The sequence below is a fragment of the Piliocolobus tephrosceles genome, chromosome 5, assembly GCF_002776525.5.
Source record: "Piliocolobus tephrosceles isolate RC106 chromosome 5, ASM277652v3, whole genome shotgun sequence".
Taxonomy (NCBI): Eukaryota; Metazoa; Chordata; class Mammalia; order Primates; family Cercopithecidae; genus Piliocolobus; species Piliocolobus tephrosceles.
Window position 1 is genome coordinate 160,479,792 of NC_045438.1, and position 20,814 is coordinate 160,500,605.

Here is a 20,814-nt window from a genome sequence, read left to right on the forward strand (position 1 = left end):
TGTACTAGAGCCACATTTTCCCCCAAGGTCCTTAAAGATACATGTTTGGGTGGGTGGGAAAAGGAGGGAAGGAGAACTTACTCTAAGAAATGCTGGCCGGGTGCGGTGGCTCATACGTATAATCCCAACAGCTTGGGAGGATAAGGCAAGTGGATCACTTGAGGTCAGGAGTTCGAGATAGCCTGACCAACATGGTGAAACTCCGTCTCTACTAAAAATACAAAATTAGCCAGGAGTGGTGGTGCACGCCAGTGATCCCAGCTACTTGGGAGGCTAAGGCAGGAGAATTGCTGGAATCTGGGAGGAAGAGGTTGCAGTGAGCTGAGATGGCACCATTGCACTCCAGCCTGGCCAATAAGAATGAAACTCTGTCTCAAAAACAAACAAAAAAGAAATGCTAACAGGTGGCATTAGTGCAATGGCAGACTCATTCTAAAGGACAGATAGGGTCTCAAGAGGCTGCTGAGTCATAGACGGTTGGCAGAGCTGGTAGGGACAACATAAACATCAAGACTGAAAGCGACTACTCCAATTTCACAGGAATCATTAAAGTGCAGATGTTTCCAAACTGTCATCTATCAAAACAAAGACCAATTCTGCATCACAGCAGCAGCAGCAGAGCAGACTTCAGACTTACTGGCTGACTTGAAATTGCATTAGCTATACCGTCTCAAGAGAGGTCTTGGAAAGATCCTGGAAAATTAGCCAAATGAAAATTTAGAATCACCCAGTGGAACTTCAAGGCCATTTGTTCATGGACCTTGTCATGGATTGGCCAAGTGGTATCACAGTCCCCCAGAAGATGAAATAGTGAACTCCACGTGAGAGCTACCATAAAAGAGGGTGAATGATAGCAAGTAGAAGGAGACCACCAAACTGGAGCTACAGAACCTGAGGACAGGTGTTATAAGGGCAGCAGGCTGGTAAGAAATGGAGGCCCAAAAGGAATTGGTAGATTGGTTAAAATCCCCAATGAGGCAAGGACGGCTAGGACCAGGACTAGTCAAACATGTGGAAAAACAATAAATGATACCATGCAGAGGCTATCCAAGCCCCCGGAGAAGTGTAACAGAGCCAACATCCAGCCTTCATTTAGAGCAGCCAGCTGCAGAGAAGCAAGGGCGAGTGAAAGCCATCCAGGGAGACGTCGATCCAAACCACTATCCAGTGCACATGTTTGGAAAGTGCAGCTTGAAAGCCAAGTACAAATGTTCGAGTAGATTCTGGTGGGTGGTGGGGCTCCTGGACTCTCCCCTGTTGTGCACTAGTCTTGCTGTCTCAGGCATAGACAGCTCAATTCCAAAAATAGCCTCTTATTTCCTTGCCACGTTTCACCCTGATGACAGGCAATTTGATGAATGAATGCTAACTTCTTTACCCAGATGTAGGACGATCCCTGGTGGGCTGCTTCTGGTGGTGGTTGTTTTGGAGGAGAACTGTCAATTCCCTGGGAGCACGCCATGGAAGAAGGGGGCAGCAGAGACAAAGAAATCTTTTCCTTTCACCTTCCAAAAGATTGACAAGCAGCAAGTCTGCCTGCAGTCACGCCAGAGTACACCACTTTTCTGTTACTGTAACATCTCTCCCTGGTTCATGAAGGCTCAGCAACATCTGGCCTCACAGAGACCCCGAGGGAAAGGGAAACCAGACAGCCCATCTCTCCAGGTAGCAGGCCATCTCTCTGGAAATCTTTTCTGGCAGATGAATCTCTTCCTCAGCATGTCCACTCCCATTAATGGAAGAATAAATACGGAGGAAAGAACCAAAAACATAAAGAAGCACTTCGGTGGGCCAGACACGAGCAATTTCCCAGATCACTTAGAGGACCTTCGAAGAGAATGAGAAGGAGGGAGCATCCTTCGGCGTCATTCTTTCTTGGGGGCCTTTCAATAGGTGAGGCCAGAGAGATTTCATATGAACCCTTTTGCCTTTGTATTGTTGAAAGGGACAAAGCAAATTTGGAAGTACTGGCTTGGGAGGTGGGCAGTCGGGGAGACCAAGAGAAAAACAGAGACACTTGCACCTATTACCAGTTAGATCAACTTGAATATCCATATTTAATTTAAACTCATCAAATTGAAAAAAAAGTTGAAAGGGACTTGGAAAATAATAATTGGTTGATAACGCTAAAATCAAAATCAGACACAACATCTTTTCTCAATTTAAAAACATTAGTGTGTGCATTGGGTGGGGGGATGCTGAATAAAATCAAGTGAAATTTTGATTTTAAAAAGCAATCAACATTTCAAGAGATGCCTCTATGTCTGAGGTCCCAGTACCAAACTGACCACAGTTCATTAATAAATTGAAGCCTACCATTGGCAGACTTCATCATCATAGCCCGAAGGAAAACACTGAGATTATTAACTCTATTCAGCAGGCTGCCTCTGAAGTGAATAAAGGAAAGCAAGTATTTCTTCTTTTTTTCAAAAACCCCAACCCTGACTGTTTCTAGTGGTGAATACAGAACACCCGTGCTGTGAGCGATGCTTCCAAGAAACACCAGGATGACAAGAAGCAAAATGTCACATCACACTGGGTGGTGGATCCTCAAGCTCCACATCCAAGTTACTGGTGAAAGAGACAGTTTATTGAAGTCAGAACCCAAGATGGAGACACTGCTTCCCAAAGAAGAAATCGGTGCTTTGGGAAGCTGCATTAACTTTGGCCACAAAAATGACATTTCTGTACAATTACCTGGAAGAATTAATGCATCCTCCAGAATTGTTTTACTTCTTTTCCAGGGATCCCAACATATGCCCTGAGAACCTCCTTCCTACAATGGCATATAAATAATCTTTGAGTGCTATTATGAGCCAGATTTTGATGCTTTTCATTTAATTCCAGCAAATCTGCAAGGCATTCATCACCCCCGTCTTACAGGTGAGTAAACGGAAGCTGAAACAGATCAGATGTGTCCAAAATCACAGGGTAGCAATGAGGGAAACAACTGCTCTGACTGCAAATCCCACTGCCAATCTTCACCTTTATGGTTGGTTCTCAAGCTATTTAAACAGCCAAAGGACCCCAGAACTCAGAAGCTGCCAGCACCCGCACTAGACTCAGAAGTGTCAGGTCTCCGTTCGATCCTCACTAGCTATGGGACTGGTTGTGGGGAGGGAACATCCACTCTCCCTTCTTCTGGGCTTCCGTGGGTGGATTTCCATGCCACTTCCTAAAAACGCATTGAGGTGAACTTTTTTTTTTTTTTTTTTGTGATGGAGTCTCGCTCTGTCGCTCAGGCTGGAGTGCAGTGGCAAGATCTTGGCTCACTGCAACTTCTGCCTCCTGGGTTCAAGTGATTCTCCTGCTTCAGCCTCCTGAGTAGCTGGGATTACAGGTACATGCCACCACGTCCAGCTAACTTTTTTAGTAGAGATGGGTTTCATCATGTTGGCCAGGCTGGTCTCGAACTCCCAACCTCAAGTGATCTGCCTGACTCAGCCTCCCAAAGTGCAAGGATTATAGGCATAAGCCACTGTACCCAGCCAGGGAGAACATTTCTGAAGGACCACTCAGCTGACACTCAGGCAGTAGAGCTGGTTTCCCTCTCTTGCCCTTTGAATGTGTCTGTTCTGAGCAAAACTCACCTTATTCCTTAGCTCCAGGATGAGCACACAGTTCAGGTCTGGCCAATCAGAGCACTCCCCACCCAGCAGTGTGCTTCAGGGTGAGGGACGCAACCCCAGCCAAGCCAACCGGATTGTGCTCCGGATTTCTACTGAAGAAGGGCTCTGTCTGAGGTTGAGGTTGCCAAGGGTAACAAAATCTTGGAACCACTGGTTGCCTTCCTGGCCACCAGATAGAGATAGTTTTACTAAGAATTCCACCAACAAAGAAAAACAGAAAAAGAGAGAGATTCCTGATATCATCTGAGCCCATGGATCCAGCCATGCCCCTGTAATCCCAGCACTTTGGAAGGCTGAGACGGGTGGATCACAAGGTCAGGAGATCGAGACCATCCTGGTCAACATGGTGAAACCCCGTCTCTATTAAAAACACAAAAAATTAGCCAGGCATGGTGGCAGGTGCCTGTAGTCCCAGCTACTCGAGAGGCTGAGGCAGGAGAATGGTGTGAACCCGGGAGGTGGAGCTTGCAGTGAGCTGAGATCATGCCACTGCACTCCAGTCTGGGTGACAGAGCGAGAATCCATCTCAAAAAAAAAAAAAAGATAGAACTCCTGAACCTCTTCATTAAATGAGCCAATGAAATCTATCCTAGGGGGCTGAGTTGACCTTCCTACCCTTCTAGCCAAGAGCACTGACACATACAAGTTCATATTACAGAAGTGTACCAAGTTTGCTTGTACATCATAACCCCCCAGCATAACGCAACTAGAAAAAAGAAACTAGGTGCTCCCAGGGTTTTGATAGGAATTTCAAAAAGAGTTGGAGAAATGTAACCAAACAGAAAGATGCTTGTCTGGATCAACAGGCAGTCATGAGGCCTGCAGCCTGGGTCTTCAGGTAACAAGTGTTCCACGCTGAGGGCCCTCACAACCCACGAAGATGTCCTGTGACTGTACAAGGTACCATCATGCATATGATGCCTACCTGCCTTTGGATTTGCTGTGCAGAAGGGGCTCAGCATCTGAAACTGTGGACACAACTTATGTTCTGAGGCCAAGCAGGCTTTCTGGAAATACAGGCTCCCCACAAACCCACCTGAAGCACTGGAGACCCGCGCCACGTCCTGGGACTGGGTAGAGCGATTACGACTCTGTTGTCGGCGCCGGCCAGAGGCTGACCTGGTGGTGCGCACGTGGACCTCACTGACTTTGAAGAAAGCCACCATGAAGGGCTGCTTGTCGTAAGGGCCGTCTCTGCCCACCAGGCCCGCGGCTCGGGGGTGGATGTGGACTCCTTTAAGGCAAATCAAAGCATGCATCTCTTTATTCCACAGAAACTTATTCCTGTAGCTACAACAGTTAACGGCTATTTCCTAGTTTCCCAAGTGCTAATAATTAAGAATGAGTGTGAAGAAGAAATCATGTATCCCCAAACCTTGGTTGGCACCTGTGGGATGGTACCTTTTGGCAGAATCAAAGCACTCCTTTCAGAGTTTCAGAATCACATGAAGGAGTGGCGTGAACTCCTGCGCTCTCCTGTTGCTGCTAGATTATGAATCTGCCCTCCTTGCTGGACAGATCAGCAGTGGGGACCTCAGGCTGCTGGCTCTGATGCTGCAGGAGGAGCGGGTACTGCAAACCTGTTCATCCGTCAGGATTTAAACAGATGCGCCTGCCTCTCTCTTACTCGCTGCACCCCCCGCAACCTGCCTCTGCCTAGAAAAGCTGTCGTCCCATCGCCATCCTCTTGGAAACATTACCACTCTCCTGTCTCCAAGTGTCCCAAGCCTGTTTTCAATTCCTGTCTAGGAGGCCTCGGGGAAAGGTTTCAGTTCTCAATGCAAGTCATGGGGTATCAGTAAATGAGGCCATCCTGAAGCTGAGGACTTGACTGTAGCCCGCGGTTCTATCACAGCTGCTGTAAGGGAAATGCGTGAACCTGATGACCTGCTGGATGTTGGGGGCTTGCGGATAACAACTTACCATCCCGCGTCACCACGCTCAGCTGAAGCCCCATGTTATGCTGCGGGGTCACAACCCACAGATTGCTAGTGGCCGTGATGTCAAATTCCAGCCAGCCTTCTTCTGAGGCCCACACTACGCGGGTGTCCAACAAAAAAAGGTCAGAGTCTCTGAAAGAAAGAAAAAATGGCCCGGTGAATAGCGCACTGCCCGAAGCTCCTTCCCACTCTGTCCCGTCTCAGCGTCAGGATAAAAAATGCCCGAGTCAGATCACATCCACTGGTGAGGCACAAGCACAGGGACCTGCCGTGGCTCTGAAAGGTGTGGTGCCACCCAGGACACAGGCATGACATAATTAGGAGAGACAGGTACACCTGATAAGGTGCTTCCTAGAAATCAGCTTTCACCTGGACATGGGCAGACCCTCTCAACTTTACCAAAAATCTTGCTAGTGCTGCTTATGACAGATCTTTTTGGGAATTAGGATAAATTACAAATAAATGATTTTTAAAAAAAAACTTTATTTTTTGAGACTGGGTCTCCCTTTGTCACCTAGGCTATAGTGCAGTGGCATTTAAATTTTCCTACTTCCATTGTATTTTAAAAATGTATGATACTATATTAGTGACTAGCTTACTTTATGGCTAATAAGCTCTAAAAGCAGGGAAAGTAGGAGACAGCAAGAAACAGGATTAAGAAAAGATAAAAATCAGGATCCATATGAGCATTTACAAATTGGGCTTTGCTCATTTTTTCTTTTTTTGAAATTGGGACTGAAAATCTTCATGTTTGTTCCTGTGAAATAAGGAGAAACAAGAAGCCACATCACATGCCTAAGTAATCATCTACTCTTTTAATTAAGGCCTCTGTATGGTCTGCAGTGAGTATCCAGTCCTTCCCCATATGGACGGTGTAGCCGGGGGTGGATGCTGAGTGATTTGAAAGTTCATCCCAGCACTGCTATGAGCTGCGGCTGGGATTCTTTGAGGCAAAGTCATAGAATCCATTCCTTCCATCAGCCTCCTCAGGGAAGACTATGACATTTTTCACAGTTTTAAACTAACATAATCTAGGGGCTGTGGGATGATGGTGTGAGGGTCTCCTTCTGTTCACCCGTGTTTTTTGGTAGGTCGGTGCCAGGGACGGTCATCTTTGTGTGTTTTAGGGACAACCTGAATCTGTGTATCCATCCCACGGCCACTAGAATGAGATGGCCTGGGACTCCCATGACAGGGAGGGCTATATTTTGGCCATGGAAAGACTCAAAGCTCCTGGTATTGGAAATATTTTGCTGCAATATCTTACAGAGATAGAAAAATGACTAAAATTAAATACTAAGTCTAAGATGAGCATACATTTACGTAAGTTACAAAGTGCTTTCATCTACTTCTCTTTGCTTGGTCCTTACACCAATCCTAAAAGCTAGGCAGAGTGTCACTGTCTCCACCTTGCAGCTGGGGAACCTGAGACTCAGCCATGAGGCTACCATCATGTGGTCAAGATCTCAAGCTAGTAAGTGAAAAAACAGGACTTAATTTTGGATTCAAAGAGCTTTCCATAATAACATACTGTCTCATTGAGATGATTACCAAAGACAGCCTGTGATGAATGAATGAACTTCATCTCTAATCCATCAGATACTTATGAGGCCACTGAAACATCAAGTTCAAATGGTTAGATTTCTCAGAGGAGGAGCAAACAGTTTCTCCTGCCTCCACGGCCACTTAGAGTGAGAAGGGAACTCTATTGTCGTCTTTTCCAAGTATAAACAGTAGGCACAGCTAAAAGTCGTTTACTCAGCTGCTTAACAGAGTCTGCGGGAGGCCACATTCTGGCCTGCCCAGTTGAAAGCGCTCTGCTATGTGGATGCGTCACACCCCCTGTTGACAAATTACCCCCCATCACTGAGGTAACAACTGTTAGCAGGGAGATGGGGCGGGGGGGGGGGGGGGGCGGCGGGGGTGTTGTCCATGGAAAACAGCAAGCAGAGATTGGAAGGCCAAGGCTTTGAAGTTCAGATGTAAGAGGACATCAATTCTGTTCTGGAAGGTCACAGAAGACCCTTATCCAGCAATAACACAGACAGTACAGACAGCACTGTGGGAAAGTAGCCCCGGCCCCAGAGGAAGCACAGCACACACAGGTGTCATGGGCAGAATGTGGCTGGCACTCTCCAGCATCAAGACCCAGTAGGAATCTCGGGGGTAAGGCTGCCTTCAAGGCAGGGCCCATGAGCGCATGCTGAATTACCTCTGACGACTAGATTAGGCACCTACATTGTAAAGACTTACAATAAGGATACAGAGAAATACAGTTCAAAGTGTGAGGGTAGCACAGCTGGCAGAATGAGCTTTTATTTTTAAAGATCAGGGTTTGTGATAAAGAAAATGGCAGCCTTGTCCAAGAGAAAGTGGGGAATGCGACAGATGCACATCATCCAAGGAGGAGGAGGAACACAGAGAAGGGCAGAAAGAGAAGGAATGAATTCAAGAGGGAGAACATGAATCAAAAGTTAAACTTGAGGCAAAGGCAGAAGATGAGGATGGCCCGTCATGACACACAGCAATTGCAGTCAGTGCAGATTCTTGGATGTGGGGAGACCAGTTTCCATCCCGACTCTGCTACCGAGTCACTTTGGGGCCCCATGAATTTGCGTCGTTCTGTGGCACACTTTTTCTAATCGTACAATGAGAACACTGCCTGTTCTCACTGCTTAAGAGGCCTGTGAGGTCAACAAGTGCAGTCTAGTGGCTGAGCCTTGAAAGACAAAAACTCTCTGGGGTCCTGTGGCAGCGAGGAAGGCTTGGACTTCAATGTTTAGATCTAGAATGCTCGGGGCCTTTGGAAGGGGAGTGAGGCAGAGCATGGACTTAAGATAACTGGGCCAAGCGGGATAGAGGAACAGGGAGTACTGACTGTGTCAACAGCCTTTATTCCTCAGGACAGCCAGAAAAGGCAGGACCTATGATGTCTCTTGTACAGCTGAGCCCCAGAGAAGCTCTCAAGGTCACATGGCTGTTAAGTGGGGCAAATGGAGTTTCATCAGAGCCCAGGCCCTTAGCCGTCACATATCTAAAAGGTAGAGTCATGAAGCAGACAGGACAGAGGCTGAAAGTACTGTCCAAGGGCTCAGAATAAAGTAAGGGACCAAAATCTACCACATACAAATGCTAAAGTCAGCTGGATACAGAAAATACAATAAGATACACAGGACAGGCACAGGTTAAAAATCACCAGTTGGGAAGGCTGGGTGTGGTGGCTCTTGCCTATAATACTAGAACTTTGGGAGGTTGAGGCGGGAGGACTGCCGGAGGCCAGGAATTTGAGACCAGCCTAGGCAACATGGCAAAACCCTGCCTCTACGAAAAAAATACAAAAAGTTGCCAGGCATGGTAGTGCACTCCTGTAGTCTCAACTACTCGGGAAGCTGAGGCGAGAGGGTCACCTGAGTCCGGGGAGGTGGAGGCTGCAGTGAGCCATGATCGCACCTCTGCACTCCAGCCTGGGCGACAGAGTGAGACCCTGTCTAGATAGATAGATAGATAGACAGACAGACAGACAGACAGATCAATCACCAGTGGGCCTCCCCCTTCAGGGTCAGGTAGGTATGAGAGGTGCGTGCAGGAAGGTGCCCGAGATGGCTGGTGTCGGTTGCAGATGGTGGCACTGTGGTGGAGCCCCAATGACCCTCTCAACCTTGCCCTGCTCCTTCCAAGCAGAATGCTGTATCCAGCATGAGAACATCACTAACGTGCTCACACCACCAGGGATAGGAACTTGAAAAAGGAATGAAGCTTTAAGACATAACTTCATGGGCTCACCCTCAAAGCTTCCAACAACTCAGATACTGAAGAGATGCCATTGATGGCGAATCACTAAAACAGTTCTGGTCTAACCCGCATCTACTAACATTGCCTCAGGGATACATGGCCTTCCGAGTCTGCGGACTGTAAAAGCGTAGCCTCGAAGAAGATGCACGTGATTTTGCCACGTGAAAAACAAGCTTTCCCTTCTAAATCTCACTTCGGCAGAATTGAGAAGAGATGTTCTCACCTAAAATGTGTGTCACTGATAAAGAATCCTACAGACTGGCCAAAATCATCACCATGCCTAGATTATTTGGACTTTCCTATTGAGGTGGCATACTCTCAAGCTGGCAAACCATGAAAGAAAATCTTGAAACAAGGGAAGATAATTTTGAATGCAGTTATTAACTCTTTTGTTCTCAACTAACTCAGACCCTATATTTGCATGATGAATACGCTTCCGATTTTTCAAGGATGTAACAGTGTTATTCTTCTCAATGTTATTCCAACCTTAGGGCACGATATTCCTCATACTGTGGTCATCCTGGGCAAATGAGGTTCTTAACAAATTAATACAGCTAATAAGAGATTTCTGGAAATTTTCAAAAATTCACCCTGGCATTAGAGTTGATGAATCAGAAAGCCACTCACAAAGACTTGTAGAATGGGTGTTTGTGGGCAAGATTTATCCCTGCATATCCCTCCCATCACACAGCCTCCAAGGCGCATGCCCACATCAGGGATAAGCCACTGGGCCAACAGACCGAGAGCACCATTGCCAAAATACAGCAGGCCTTTCTCTCCTTTGCCCTTGGAGAAGGGCAGGAGGTGCCTGAGCTCCTGGTGGATAGGCTTTGACCCTTTCCTGACAAACCACACACCCATCAGGTCACAATGCCTGGGTCAAAGTACAACACTGTTTACTACCAACCATTTTGCTAGAAAAATGTTTTCGATAAAGTGGCATTTACATATTCAAAATGAGCAGATTTACAAAATACTCAATAAGGTGACTCTGTGGTCTTGTTCTTTATTTCTTCGTAACACATTCCTTTGCATTTGTGCATCTGGACTTGATGTTAAATTAAAATGCGAAACAACTTGCAGACACAGAGGAACTGACTTTCTGCAATAAGAAAAATTCAATTTTCAAATAGAATGAAAGTAAAAAAAAATCCATTTTCATTTTAGAAAATTAAAGAGTCAAGCTCATGCTTTTTCCTTTTTCCTTACATAAGGTACAGTATAGATTATGTTTAAACTTTTACCATTAGAAAGATAGAAAAGGCATCATGTGTTTGAAAATAGAGTACTACAAACAGGAGCAAACGGCTGCATACATGTACACATACACATTTGAGTAATGAAGATGAATGAACATTATTTGGTCACCCTTGCATTTTTTTACAGTCTTTGATATTATTCAATTTTCACTCAATGGCTAGCATGATATGAAGAAATGTTTCAAATATCAAATGCACCTTGATTCTGTAGGGGCTATTTCATCTTTAACAAACCAATATAAATCACATTGCTGTCAGAATATTAACACAGCAAACCTTAACATGGTGTTTACTATGTGACTGTTCTAAGTGCTCTTACATATATTAATGCCTCACAACAATCTTTTTTTTTGTTTTTTTTGTTTTTTTTTTTTTTTGAGACGGAGTCTCGCTCTGCCGCCCAGGCTGGAGTGCAGTGACCAGATCTCAGCTCACTGCAAACTCCGCCTCCCGAGTTTATACCATTCTCCTGCCTCAGGCTCCCAAGTATCTGGGACTAGAGGTGCCCGCCACCTCGCCCAGCTACTTTTTTGTATTTTTTAGTAGAGACAGGGTTTCACCATGTTAGCCAGGATGGTCTCGATCTCCTGACCTCGTGATCCGCCCGCCTCGGCCTCCCAAAGTGCTGGGATTACAGGCTTGAGCCACCGCGCCCGGCCCACAACAATCTTAAGAAGTAAATACTATTAATGCTATTACAGGTTTACAGATGAAGAAACTGAGGCACAAAGAGATTAAGTGGGCAGGGCATGCTGGCTCACAACTGTAATCCCAGCACTTTGGGAGGCTGAGGCAGGCAGATCACTTGAGCCCAGGGGTTTGAGGCCAACCTGGGCAACATGGCAAAACCCTGTCTCTACAAAAAAATAAAAAAATTAGCTGGGCATCGGCTGAGGTGGGAGGATCTCTTGAGCCTGGGAGGTGCAGGTTGCAGTGAGCTGAGATTATGCCACTGCACTCCAGCCTGAGCAACAGAGCACAACTCATCCCAAAAAAAAAAAAAAAAAAAGGAGCGAGATTAAGCGGCTTGCACGTGGTCACACAGCCAGCAAGTGCAGAGCTGGAATTTGAACCCGGGCAGTTTGGCTCACGTGTTGTACGTGTTTTACCAGTAGTTCTCAAGTGTGGCCTGCATCAGAATCCCCTGGGGGGCTTAACACACGGATTGCTGCCCCCTACCCCTGGGGCTTCTGACTCAGTAAGCTTGGGAAGGGGCCTCAGAATCTGCATTTCTAACAGGTTCCCACGTGATGCTGATGCTGCTGGTCTAAGAACCACACTTTGTGAGCCAAGGACCTAAAGCCAGACTACCTCTCCATGAAATATGAGCAGTATTACCTGTGCCTGTTTTGTGAACTTAGGGTTGAAAGCTATCTGCGCTCAACATTTCTTGCTCCTCTCCCTAAAACAGTGCAAACCAAATGTAGGCTGCTCCGCAAGTCAGTGTGTCTTATGGATTGGCTTAACCCTCAGGGAGAAGTCGAATTAGGCTAACAAACAGAACTGCAGGTAAGATCGAGTCCAAAGTATCAGTGTTATTAAAAGTCTTGGTTCTATGTGCCCAAGGCAGGGTAAGAGCGGGAAAGAGGATGGTATCTTTATACAAATTCACGGCTACCCAGTGTGTTCTCTCTGGCCACATAAACACAACAATGCTTCCATACACTGGGGTACACTCTAACCTTCACTAGTGACCAAGTGTGGAGTTTGCCACCTGTTATTTTTATTTAGTTTACTTATTTATTTTTGAGAGGGAGTCTTGCTGTTTTGCCCAGGCTGGAGTGCAGTGGTGTGATCTTGGCTCACTGCAACTTCCGCCTCCTGGGTTCAAGTGATTCTCCTGCCTCAGCCTCCTGAGTAGCTGAGATTACAGGTGCATGACACCACACCTGAATAAATTTTGTATTTTAGTAGAGACGGGGGTTCTCCATGTTGGTCAGGCTGGTCTTAAGCCTCTGACCTCAAATGACCTGCTTGCCTCGGCCTCCCCAAGTGCTGGGATCACAGACATGAGCCACTGCACCCAGCCCCCACTACCTTGTAAACATGGGACATGCAAATCTTACATGTTTTAGTTCTCATCACCAACCCTACATTTCCCATTCCTGTCCAAGGTGGGGAAATGAAATAGTAAAAGTGCTATTGATTTTTTTTTTAAAAAAGATATTTTACAAAGTAATCTTTTACAAACATTTTTCATTTTTAGTTTTTATGGGTACGTAGTAGATGTACCTGTTTATGGGGTTACAAAGCAATCTTAACCACTGGCATGGCCTGCCTCCCACAAAGCTGGGCAACATAGTATGGAGACGTACATAACCAAAGCGATCTGTTTCTGGGCATGAATGATAAATATAAGGCATAGTTTCCAAAATAAAAACCCATTTTCTTTTCTCTTCACGTTTACCAAGTAGATAAGCAGTTTCCCAAGAACAGCATCTCCTGCCCACAACCCACTGACTCTCCCCGCCAGCATAAAATGCTTTAGCATTGAGTGTATATGATTCCTTATAACTTTAATTCCTCTCCATAACATTCTCTTCTACCCTGTGCCTTACAAAGAACAGAACATAGGCTGAGGAACAAGAAGGTCTGATAGCTCCTTGAGCTGTCTTTTTTTTTTTTTTTTTCCCCCAAGTAGACCGTTCTAGGTATAAGGCATATGCCCTTGACTAGGAAGATGAAACTAACCAGTTACATAACCTGAACCATGGGTCACTTGTATTATCCTTTTCAGGGGCAAAGGAACAAATACTGAAAAGCTCACTGCTTGCCTGAGGCCCACACAGAGGGAGCCAGAGATTATCAAGTCAGCAGTAAGATTTCAGGAGTCCCTAAGGATTTCTGTCTCTGTGAAAGCCAGAGACAGAAAGAGAAAAAGGTGTGGTTGGGCACAGGGATAAAAGGCTTTGGTTTTCTTCTGCCCAAACTATAATAGTGCTCTCCCATCTTGGCTTTCTCAAATTTGCCCTTCTCTTCAAAAAAGAAACCCATCTCAGGTATCTAAAAAGGGTGAACTTTCGTCTTCATTTCACAGCAGGCAACACTGAAAATCCAACAGATTTTATAGAGCAATCAGTCCATAGGTAATGCTTTTCTAAAGAAACTACTCTCCTCCATCCTGGCACTGGATCAACTACTGGGTTCAGATCTTGTTTCCAGGTCTATGCCATTTCATTACTGAATCAAATGTCAACATTTGTTGGGATTCATTAAAAAGATTTCCAAATGAAAATGATAAAACATACTATACTTCAAAGAATTAAGCTTCTGGTCATGATGTATCAAACTAACATTCCCACCAAAAAAACTGAATTAACTTAAAAACAAACTTGTTTGAAGTTCTCTTAGAGCAACCAAGCAAGGCAACACTCAATGGTTCCAGATCTCAGAGAGAAAGGAAATGCATTAAGGTGAGCCTTGTGTTTGCTGCTGCCTTTTCCTTTCAGGGCATTTGGTAATTCTAGAATGAGGCACAGACACCAAGCAGCAAGTGGTAGAGGCCTAGTGCTTTACGCAATATCACTGGCTGGGAAGAAAATCAAAATTCAAGGCAGCTAGTGTGTGAGAAGAGCTAAAGACTCAGAAAAAAAGGGGGCTGCATGGAAATGGGCTCATAAAAGTGAGCTCATAGAAGTTTGGTTCACTTCGATGTAGTCCCTTTCCTTTAGGACTTTGGCTCTTCAAGTCCTGGCCTCCTTGAACTCCAACATTTCCATCTGAGGTATTTGCCAGATATTAAGCTGTGTTTATATGGGATGAGGAGTTGAGAAAACAAGCAGAAAGAAACTGTTTAGAGGCTCAAAAGCAAAGCAGAGGGTTTGGCAGTCTCACAGTGCTGAGGAGCTAAAAAATCGAGTGCAGAGTCCACCAAGGAAGGGGGGCTCTTGTAAACATTCCAGACTTTTATGTTTTGTTTTTTTTTTTTAAAGATTTTTAAAATTAAAAAAAATGTTTTGAGACAAGTTCTTGCTTTGTCACCCAGGATGGAGTGCAGTGGTGCAATCATAGCTCACTGCAGCCTTGACCTCCAAGGCTCAAGCAATCCTCCCACCTTAGCCTCCTGAGTACCTGGGATTAAAGGTATGAGCCACCATGCCTGGCTAATTTTTTTTTTTTTTTTTTTGTAGAGACAGGGTCTCCTTAGGTTTCCCAGGCCAGTCTTGAACTCCTAGGCTCAGGCAATCCTCCCACCTCGGCCTCTCAAAAGCGCTGAATTTATAGATGTGAGCCACTGTGCCCAGCATCCTAGACTTTTAGCTGAAAGGGATAAACTCTAGGAGAAAGGGACAATCAGAAACAGGTAAGCCTTAATACATCCTTAAACGCTGCCTAAACTGGAACAAAAAGAAAAAGGTGATTTGACCATATTTTGTCTGCCTTACAGAAGAACATTGAATCTAGTCTGAAAGGAGAGAATAGTATCTAGAACTTTTTTCCTAAATAATGTCCAGAATTTCATAAATGGAAAATTAGCAGGCTTGCCCGGAAATAAAACCAAATAAGAAAAAATTAAGGGAAAAAACAGATAATGGAAATAGACCCATAGGTGATCCAGATTGCAAAGTTATCAGATATGGTCTTTGAATCCAGCCTTATATAAAAAGAATGATAAATCACAAGCTGAACTTGCTCCAGGGATGTGAGGTTAGTTTAACATTTAAAAGTCATTTAATATGGCAGACACATAACATTATAAAGGAGAAAAATCATGATTGTCCCAAAATCAGAAAAAAACATTTGATAAATCCTAATTTTAGGAATTATTAGGAAAAATTAGGAAAATCCATTCCTAATTTTAAAAAACTCTTAGAAAACTAGAAAGAGAAGAATTTCCTTTATCTACTAAAGAGTTATCTACAAAAATATTTAGAGCAATCATCATTCTTAATGATGAAATGCCCTGAGATTAAAAAATCTGACAGAAATCTGAACAATTTCAACATTGTACTGGACATCCTAGCCAGCACAATAAAACAAGAAAAAGAGAAATAAAAAATAGAATTGAAAAGGAAAAAATAAAATATTTAAATTATATTCACAGAAATTCCAAAAGGCCACGCAGAAAAACTATTTGAATTAACATGTAAATTTGCAAGGTTGCTGGATACAAACAAAAATCAATGGTATGCTATATGTGAGCAAAAACCAATTAGGCACTGAATTTTTTTAAAAACTAATAATACCATTTATAATAGCATCAGAAACTTCAATACCTAAAATTAATCTAATAAAAATGTTCAAGACATACAAAAACTATATTATTGAGAGTTATTAAAGAAGGCCTGAGTAAATACCACATTCTTGAATTGAAACACTCATTATTGGTGAGATGTAAACCCTTCCCAAATTGATCTCTAGATTTAATGCAATTCCAATCAGAAGCCCAGCAAGTTTTTTGCTTTTATTTTTTGTGAAAACAAACTGATTTTAAAATTTATATGGGAACGTGAAGGGCCATTAACAGCCAAGAAAGTCTCAAGAACAATTTTGAGGTTACACATCAGATATCAAACCTTATTATAAAACTGAAGGAATTAAAACAGTGGAGTATTGAAGAGAAAAATTAACCCATGGAACAGAATAAAGATCCAAAAAACGGACTCACACACACACAGTCATCTAATTTATGAGAAAGATGCCACTAAAGCACATGAGAAAAAGATAGTATTTTCAATAAATAGTACAGGGTCAATTAGGTTTTCTATTCTTACACATCTGGTCTATGTGATCTACTTCAGTGGCTCACCTACGGTCTCAAAAATCTCCTACTGTAGTTTAGCTCATTCTGCTGAGCTCAAAACTTCTACATCCCACATCGTCTCGGGCACTCACACCATGACTCAAACGTGCAAATCTGAACTCATCTTCATTCCCCTGCTTATTCCTGCATTCCCAATCTCTGTGAATGGTTCAGGTTGCGGTATCGAACTCAAAATTCTGGAAAACGTATTTTTACTCTTTTCTCTCCTGGGACAATTATATTCTATCTGTAAAACAGGTAAGATTTTGTGAATTCTGTCAAAAATTAAAGCAATAATTCAGTCTGGGATTGTTCCTGGAGACTCTAGCAGCAACCTTCTGTGCTGGCCTGAGGAAATCTTCCTGTTTTAGTGAGGAGGGAGGGATGAAGGGGGAAGAAAAGAATATAAATTTATTACCACTGAACTACACACTTAAAAACGGTAAAGATGGTAAATTTTATACGTAGCTTTAACTTCAATAAAAATGTTTTAAAAACATGAAAACCAACTATAGAGCAGCATTTCCCTCCTTGATTTTAAGATGCATTTCTTCAAATCCTAAGGATTCTGAAGTTAAGATGAACATATAAACCAAACTCTAAAATCAAATGACAAAAAAAATCCTTGCCTATTTCTACACAGAGGAGTAAGTTGGAATATAGCTTAAATGGAACATAAATTTTAGATTTGGTAATTCTTCAAATGTCTCCCAAAAGACTGTACCGTGATAGAACATGGAGAAGAAAAGTTATCATACACACAGAAGATGGATCATGATGCTACCATGCATGACTATGGAAGGTCAGAAGTTATTCAGAGCAGTCTATACTCCCGGTGTGAAGTCAGCTTAGTAAGTATGCAATACAGAAAAAATAGTAAAGAAGTAAACTGACAAATATATCATACTTTTGTGTAAATTTATTCCAGTCTTTCTTCCCCTCTACTCCCTCCTCTAGAAAAGCTGTTAATACACCAGCGGTTGATCAAGAGATCAATAAAGTTTTGCAAAGGTTTTCTGTGGGAAGGCCTTAGACATCCAAGTACCAGAGTCTGAATTCTAACAGACACAGATCTTCACTACCCATGAAACCCTCTCATTTGCCATTCAAACAGAAGCATCCTTGGGATGTCTGCTTCAAACCTAAGGAAATGGAGGTGTTAATGTGTCATAAGGAGGTTGCTTACCTCTTTCCAGTACTTCATCTTTATCTTGAGACTGTACCCACATCATCGAAGTGACTTTTAGGAAGCATAGCAGACAACAGTTTAGGAATTATTTGGTCTTGGCAAAATTCATATGTGCTATACTTTGTTCTCTCAAAGATAACATGCCTGCCCTGTCTATCTGATCGGGTCATGGTAAAACCCTAATGAGAAAACATAAGAGAAGGCCTTTTCCAAACTGTACCTACTATATAAATGCAATTTTTTACCTGCATCATCACAAGGACACAATGATTTATAACACCAAATTTTAACACCAAAGTCATCTTTTAACCACTATGCAGTACCATGGAGTAAACTACTAAAAATAAAAAAAGCACAAAGGCATCCTGTGCTACTCAAGCTTAATGATGCAGACTATTGTTGCAGCCTGATGGGTTCTTCTTGGCCGCTGCCTAGAAATGCCAATGCACTGAAAACCGCAGGTATTACAGCAAAGAGAGGTTAATAATCTTAGGGCCAGCCAACTAGTAGGACAGGAGGTATTTTTCAAATATGCCTCCCCAAGAATTTGGAGGCTAGGGATTTTTTAGGGTACTTTGGCAGGCAGGGAGCTGGGGAACTGAAATCACTGATTGATCGAGGATGAAATCACAGGGGTGTCTAAAACTGTCTTCACACAGCTGAGTCAGTTCCTGGGAAGGAATCTCAGGACCAGGTGGCATCTCGTGGACTGCCAAAACACTAAATCTGAAAAATACCTCAAAGACCAGTTCTTTAGATTTCACAATGGTGGTGTTATCTATAGGTGTAGTTGGGGAAGTTACACACTTTGTGAGCCCCAGTTACATGATTCTGGGGCAGTCAGCAACTTATGGACAAGCAAGCTAGTCAATGGCAGGTCACTGTTTAACTCTGCCTATTCTTTAGCAAAGCCCAACCCCCTACCATAATTCTAACCTCGTGACCTCTTTACAAATACAGTTTCCATTTTTAAACACGGAGGGGATCCATTCCAGGAAAGGACCACTATGGCCTCTGCACAAGAATCATCAAGAGCAGTTTAGCCAAGTAGAAGCAACATGGAGTCAGTTAAGTCAGATTCCCATTGCCACTACAATTTTTGCAAAAAACTGTTTCACGATTAGGTTGCTGATTCCATTCTAATCTATGAGTTACTTCAAATCGTCCATGACTTAAGACTCCATCTAAAGGCTTATTCTCAACTTTTGAGTGAAGTATCAAGTGTTTCCTTGTTCTTACTAAAAGCACCATCTATTCAAGTATCCACCTTTTTTTTTTCTTTTTAAAGTTACCTGGTGCAGCGATTTCCTTTCAGTCAAAGGAACATGTTTGTGCAGAGTTCACAGCAAAAGCCCATCTTGCAAGAATCTTCCCTGACGCTCCCTGGGTCAGTCTTCGTAACTGCCTTTAATATCAGAAGGCCCGACACATAACTTCTGCCACCCCAGCTGAGTGTGTGACTCAGCATTTAAATCCCTGACTGTTTTTTCTTTTTCAAGGAGGCCAACTATTTTGCAACACAAACACTTGTTAAATGGAGTTCATCCATCAACTACTACAAATTTCACTTAAACACAGATTGGACAAATATGTTTCTTCACAAGCCTGGAGAATTGTTTTCAGCCAAGACACCCCAAGACGGTACAGATGGGGAGATCAAACCTTCCCCCGGAAGGAGTCCTGCAGCTGAATCTGGAAGTCTCTGGAAGATCGCTAGGAGGCGGCAGGAGGCCTGGGCTCCTGGCCCACAGATAAGAAAAGAAAATCTCTTCCTGGCCAAACTAGAGCCCTTCAAAAGCATGAAACTCTCCCAATTCTCCCAGAATTTCCCCTCTCCTATGCACAACAATGAAACACACAGGTGCCGAATGCTCCCATCCTAGAAGGCAAAGAAACTACAGCTCTCTGCTTTGATAGAGAGTCATCAAAGGTTCGGACCATTCAGGGTTTTATTTTCCAAACTCACTGCTGGCCTCGAGGAAGTATGACACCACCATCCTAAGCACAGGGCAGCTGTTCTTTTTTGGCTGGAGTTCAGTATAAACCTTACAAATGTTCTGCTAACTTTCTCTCTCTCTTTTTTAAAACAAATAACAATTTTTTAAAATGCCATAGTCACTTAACTCCCAGCCTAGGGTTTTCACTATAAAGGTTTTCCTGCAGGACGGAGAAAAACATGTATTCCTAATATATTTCTGAGCCAAAAAGATGCCAGTAGGTTATACTAACCAGAGAAATATAATGGAATAAATAATTAGGCAGATTGAAAATCAATGGCTAAAACAGTTCCAAAGAGTCAGTGAATTCCAATTATCTCTGAAGTATTAACAGACAAAAATCTAGCAACAAAAAATGTACTTTTCAACAGAGGCCTTCAGTAGTATAGCCACTGAATATATTTTTATTTAGAAGTGAGAATCAGATATCAGAAGACTTCCCTTTCATTCCAGAATTGTGGCCCATTATAAAGATACCACAATGGCTATATTTTACTCATTATTCAGCTGTCCTAGCTATAAATTACCTATAACCATCAGCACGAACGTTCACACCATGAAATGTCCCAAAGCGTGGCATCTGTCTTTCCTCCTGTGTTTCCCCATTACAGATTTAAATATGCACAAGGGCTGGATGCTGGCAGTGCTTTCAAAATGAAAATGAACCTTTCACAGGGCAAATTAATGTTCCTTATGAGGTCAGTGTGTGTATTTGTGACAGATCCACACACAGATCAATATATTCAGGAAAAACGAAAGTCATTCTTAAGCCTTTGGAAATTCTTGGGAAATCAATAGACTCACAAGACCAAGAGCGGGAACCTAGACTTGGTTTATCAAACCAAAGCTGACAAATCCCTTATGGAGTCTGGAAGTGTGGAGTTCCCTCCCCCTATATGTTCACTTCCCTCATTTTTACCCTTGTAGCTGCCATATGATTGCCAGACCATCACATCACCTGCTTAATTTCCACCTTGTACACACTAAGAACTACATGGTAATCCTAATCTACTGTGCATAAAGGCCGTGATTCTCACTGACTTACTAAACTGACCCCTAAATACTAAGCAAAATTCGAGGTCACTGGCTTCTGTGTATTGACTTCTTCTATACTACCTACTCTAAAACTTCATCCCTCAGCCCTTGCAGTCCTCCAGCAATCACTCCATGGAAGTTTTTCTGTATTGCTAGGCAGCTCCATGCACATGCTTCACTGCAGTTCTTTTGTAAAATGGTCTGGCCTTGTTTCAGGAAACAAGGATAAT

At 43.4% G+C, this 20,814-nt stretch overlaps 1 protein-coding gene across 1 annotated transcript in view; it reads right to left on the reverse strand.

The window, feature by feature from the left end:
* Positions 1-20,814, reverse strand: part of BMP6 (bone morphogenetic protein 6) — a 158,493-nt gene that overhangs the window by 14,408 nt on the left and 123,271 nt on the right. The window contains exons 3-4 of the mRNA XM_023221165.3: positions 5,553-5,701; positions 4,666-4,863 (exon numbers count right to left, since the gene is read on the reverse strand). Of these exons, the coding sequence (XP_023076933.2) occupies positions 4,666-4,863; positions 5,553-5,701 (347 nt within the window). The remainder of the gene's footprint in view (positions 1-4,665; positions 4,864-5,552; positions 5,702-20,814) is intronic.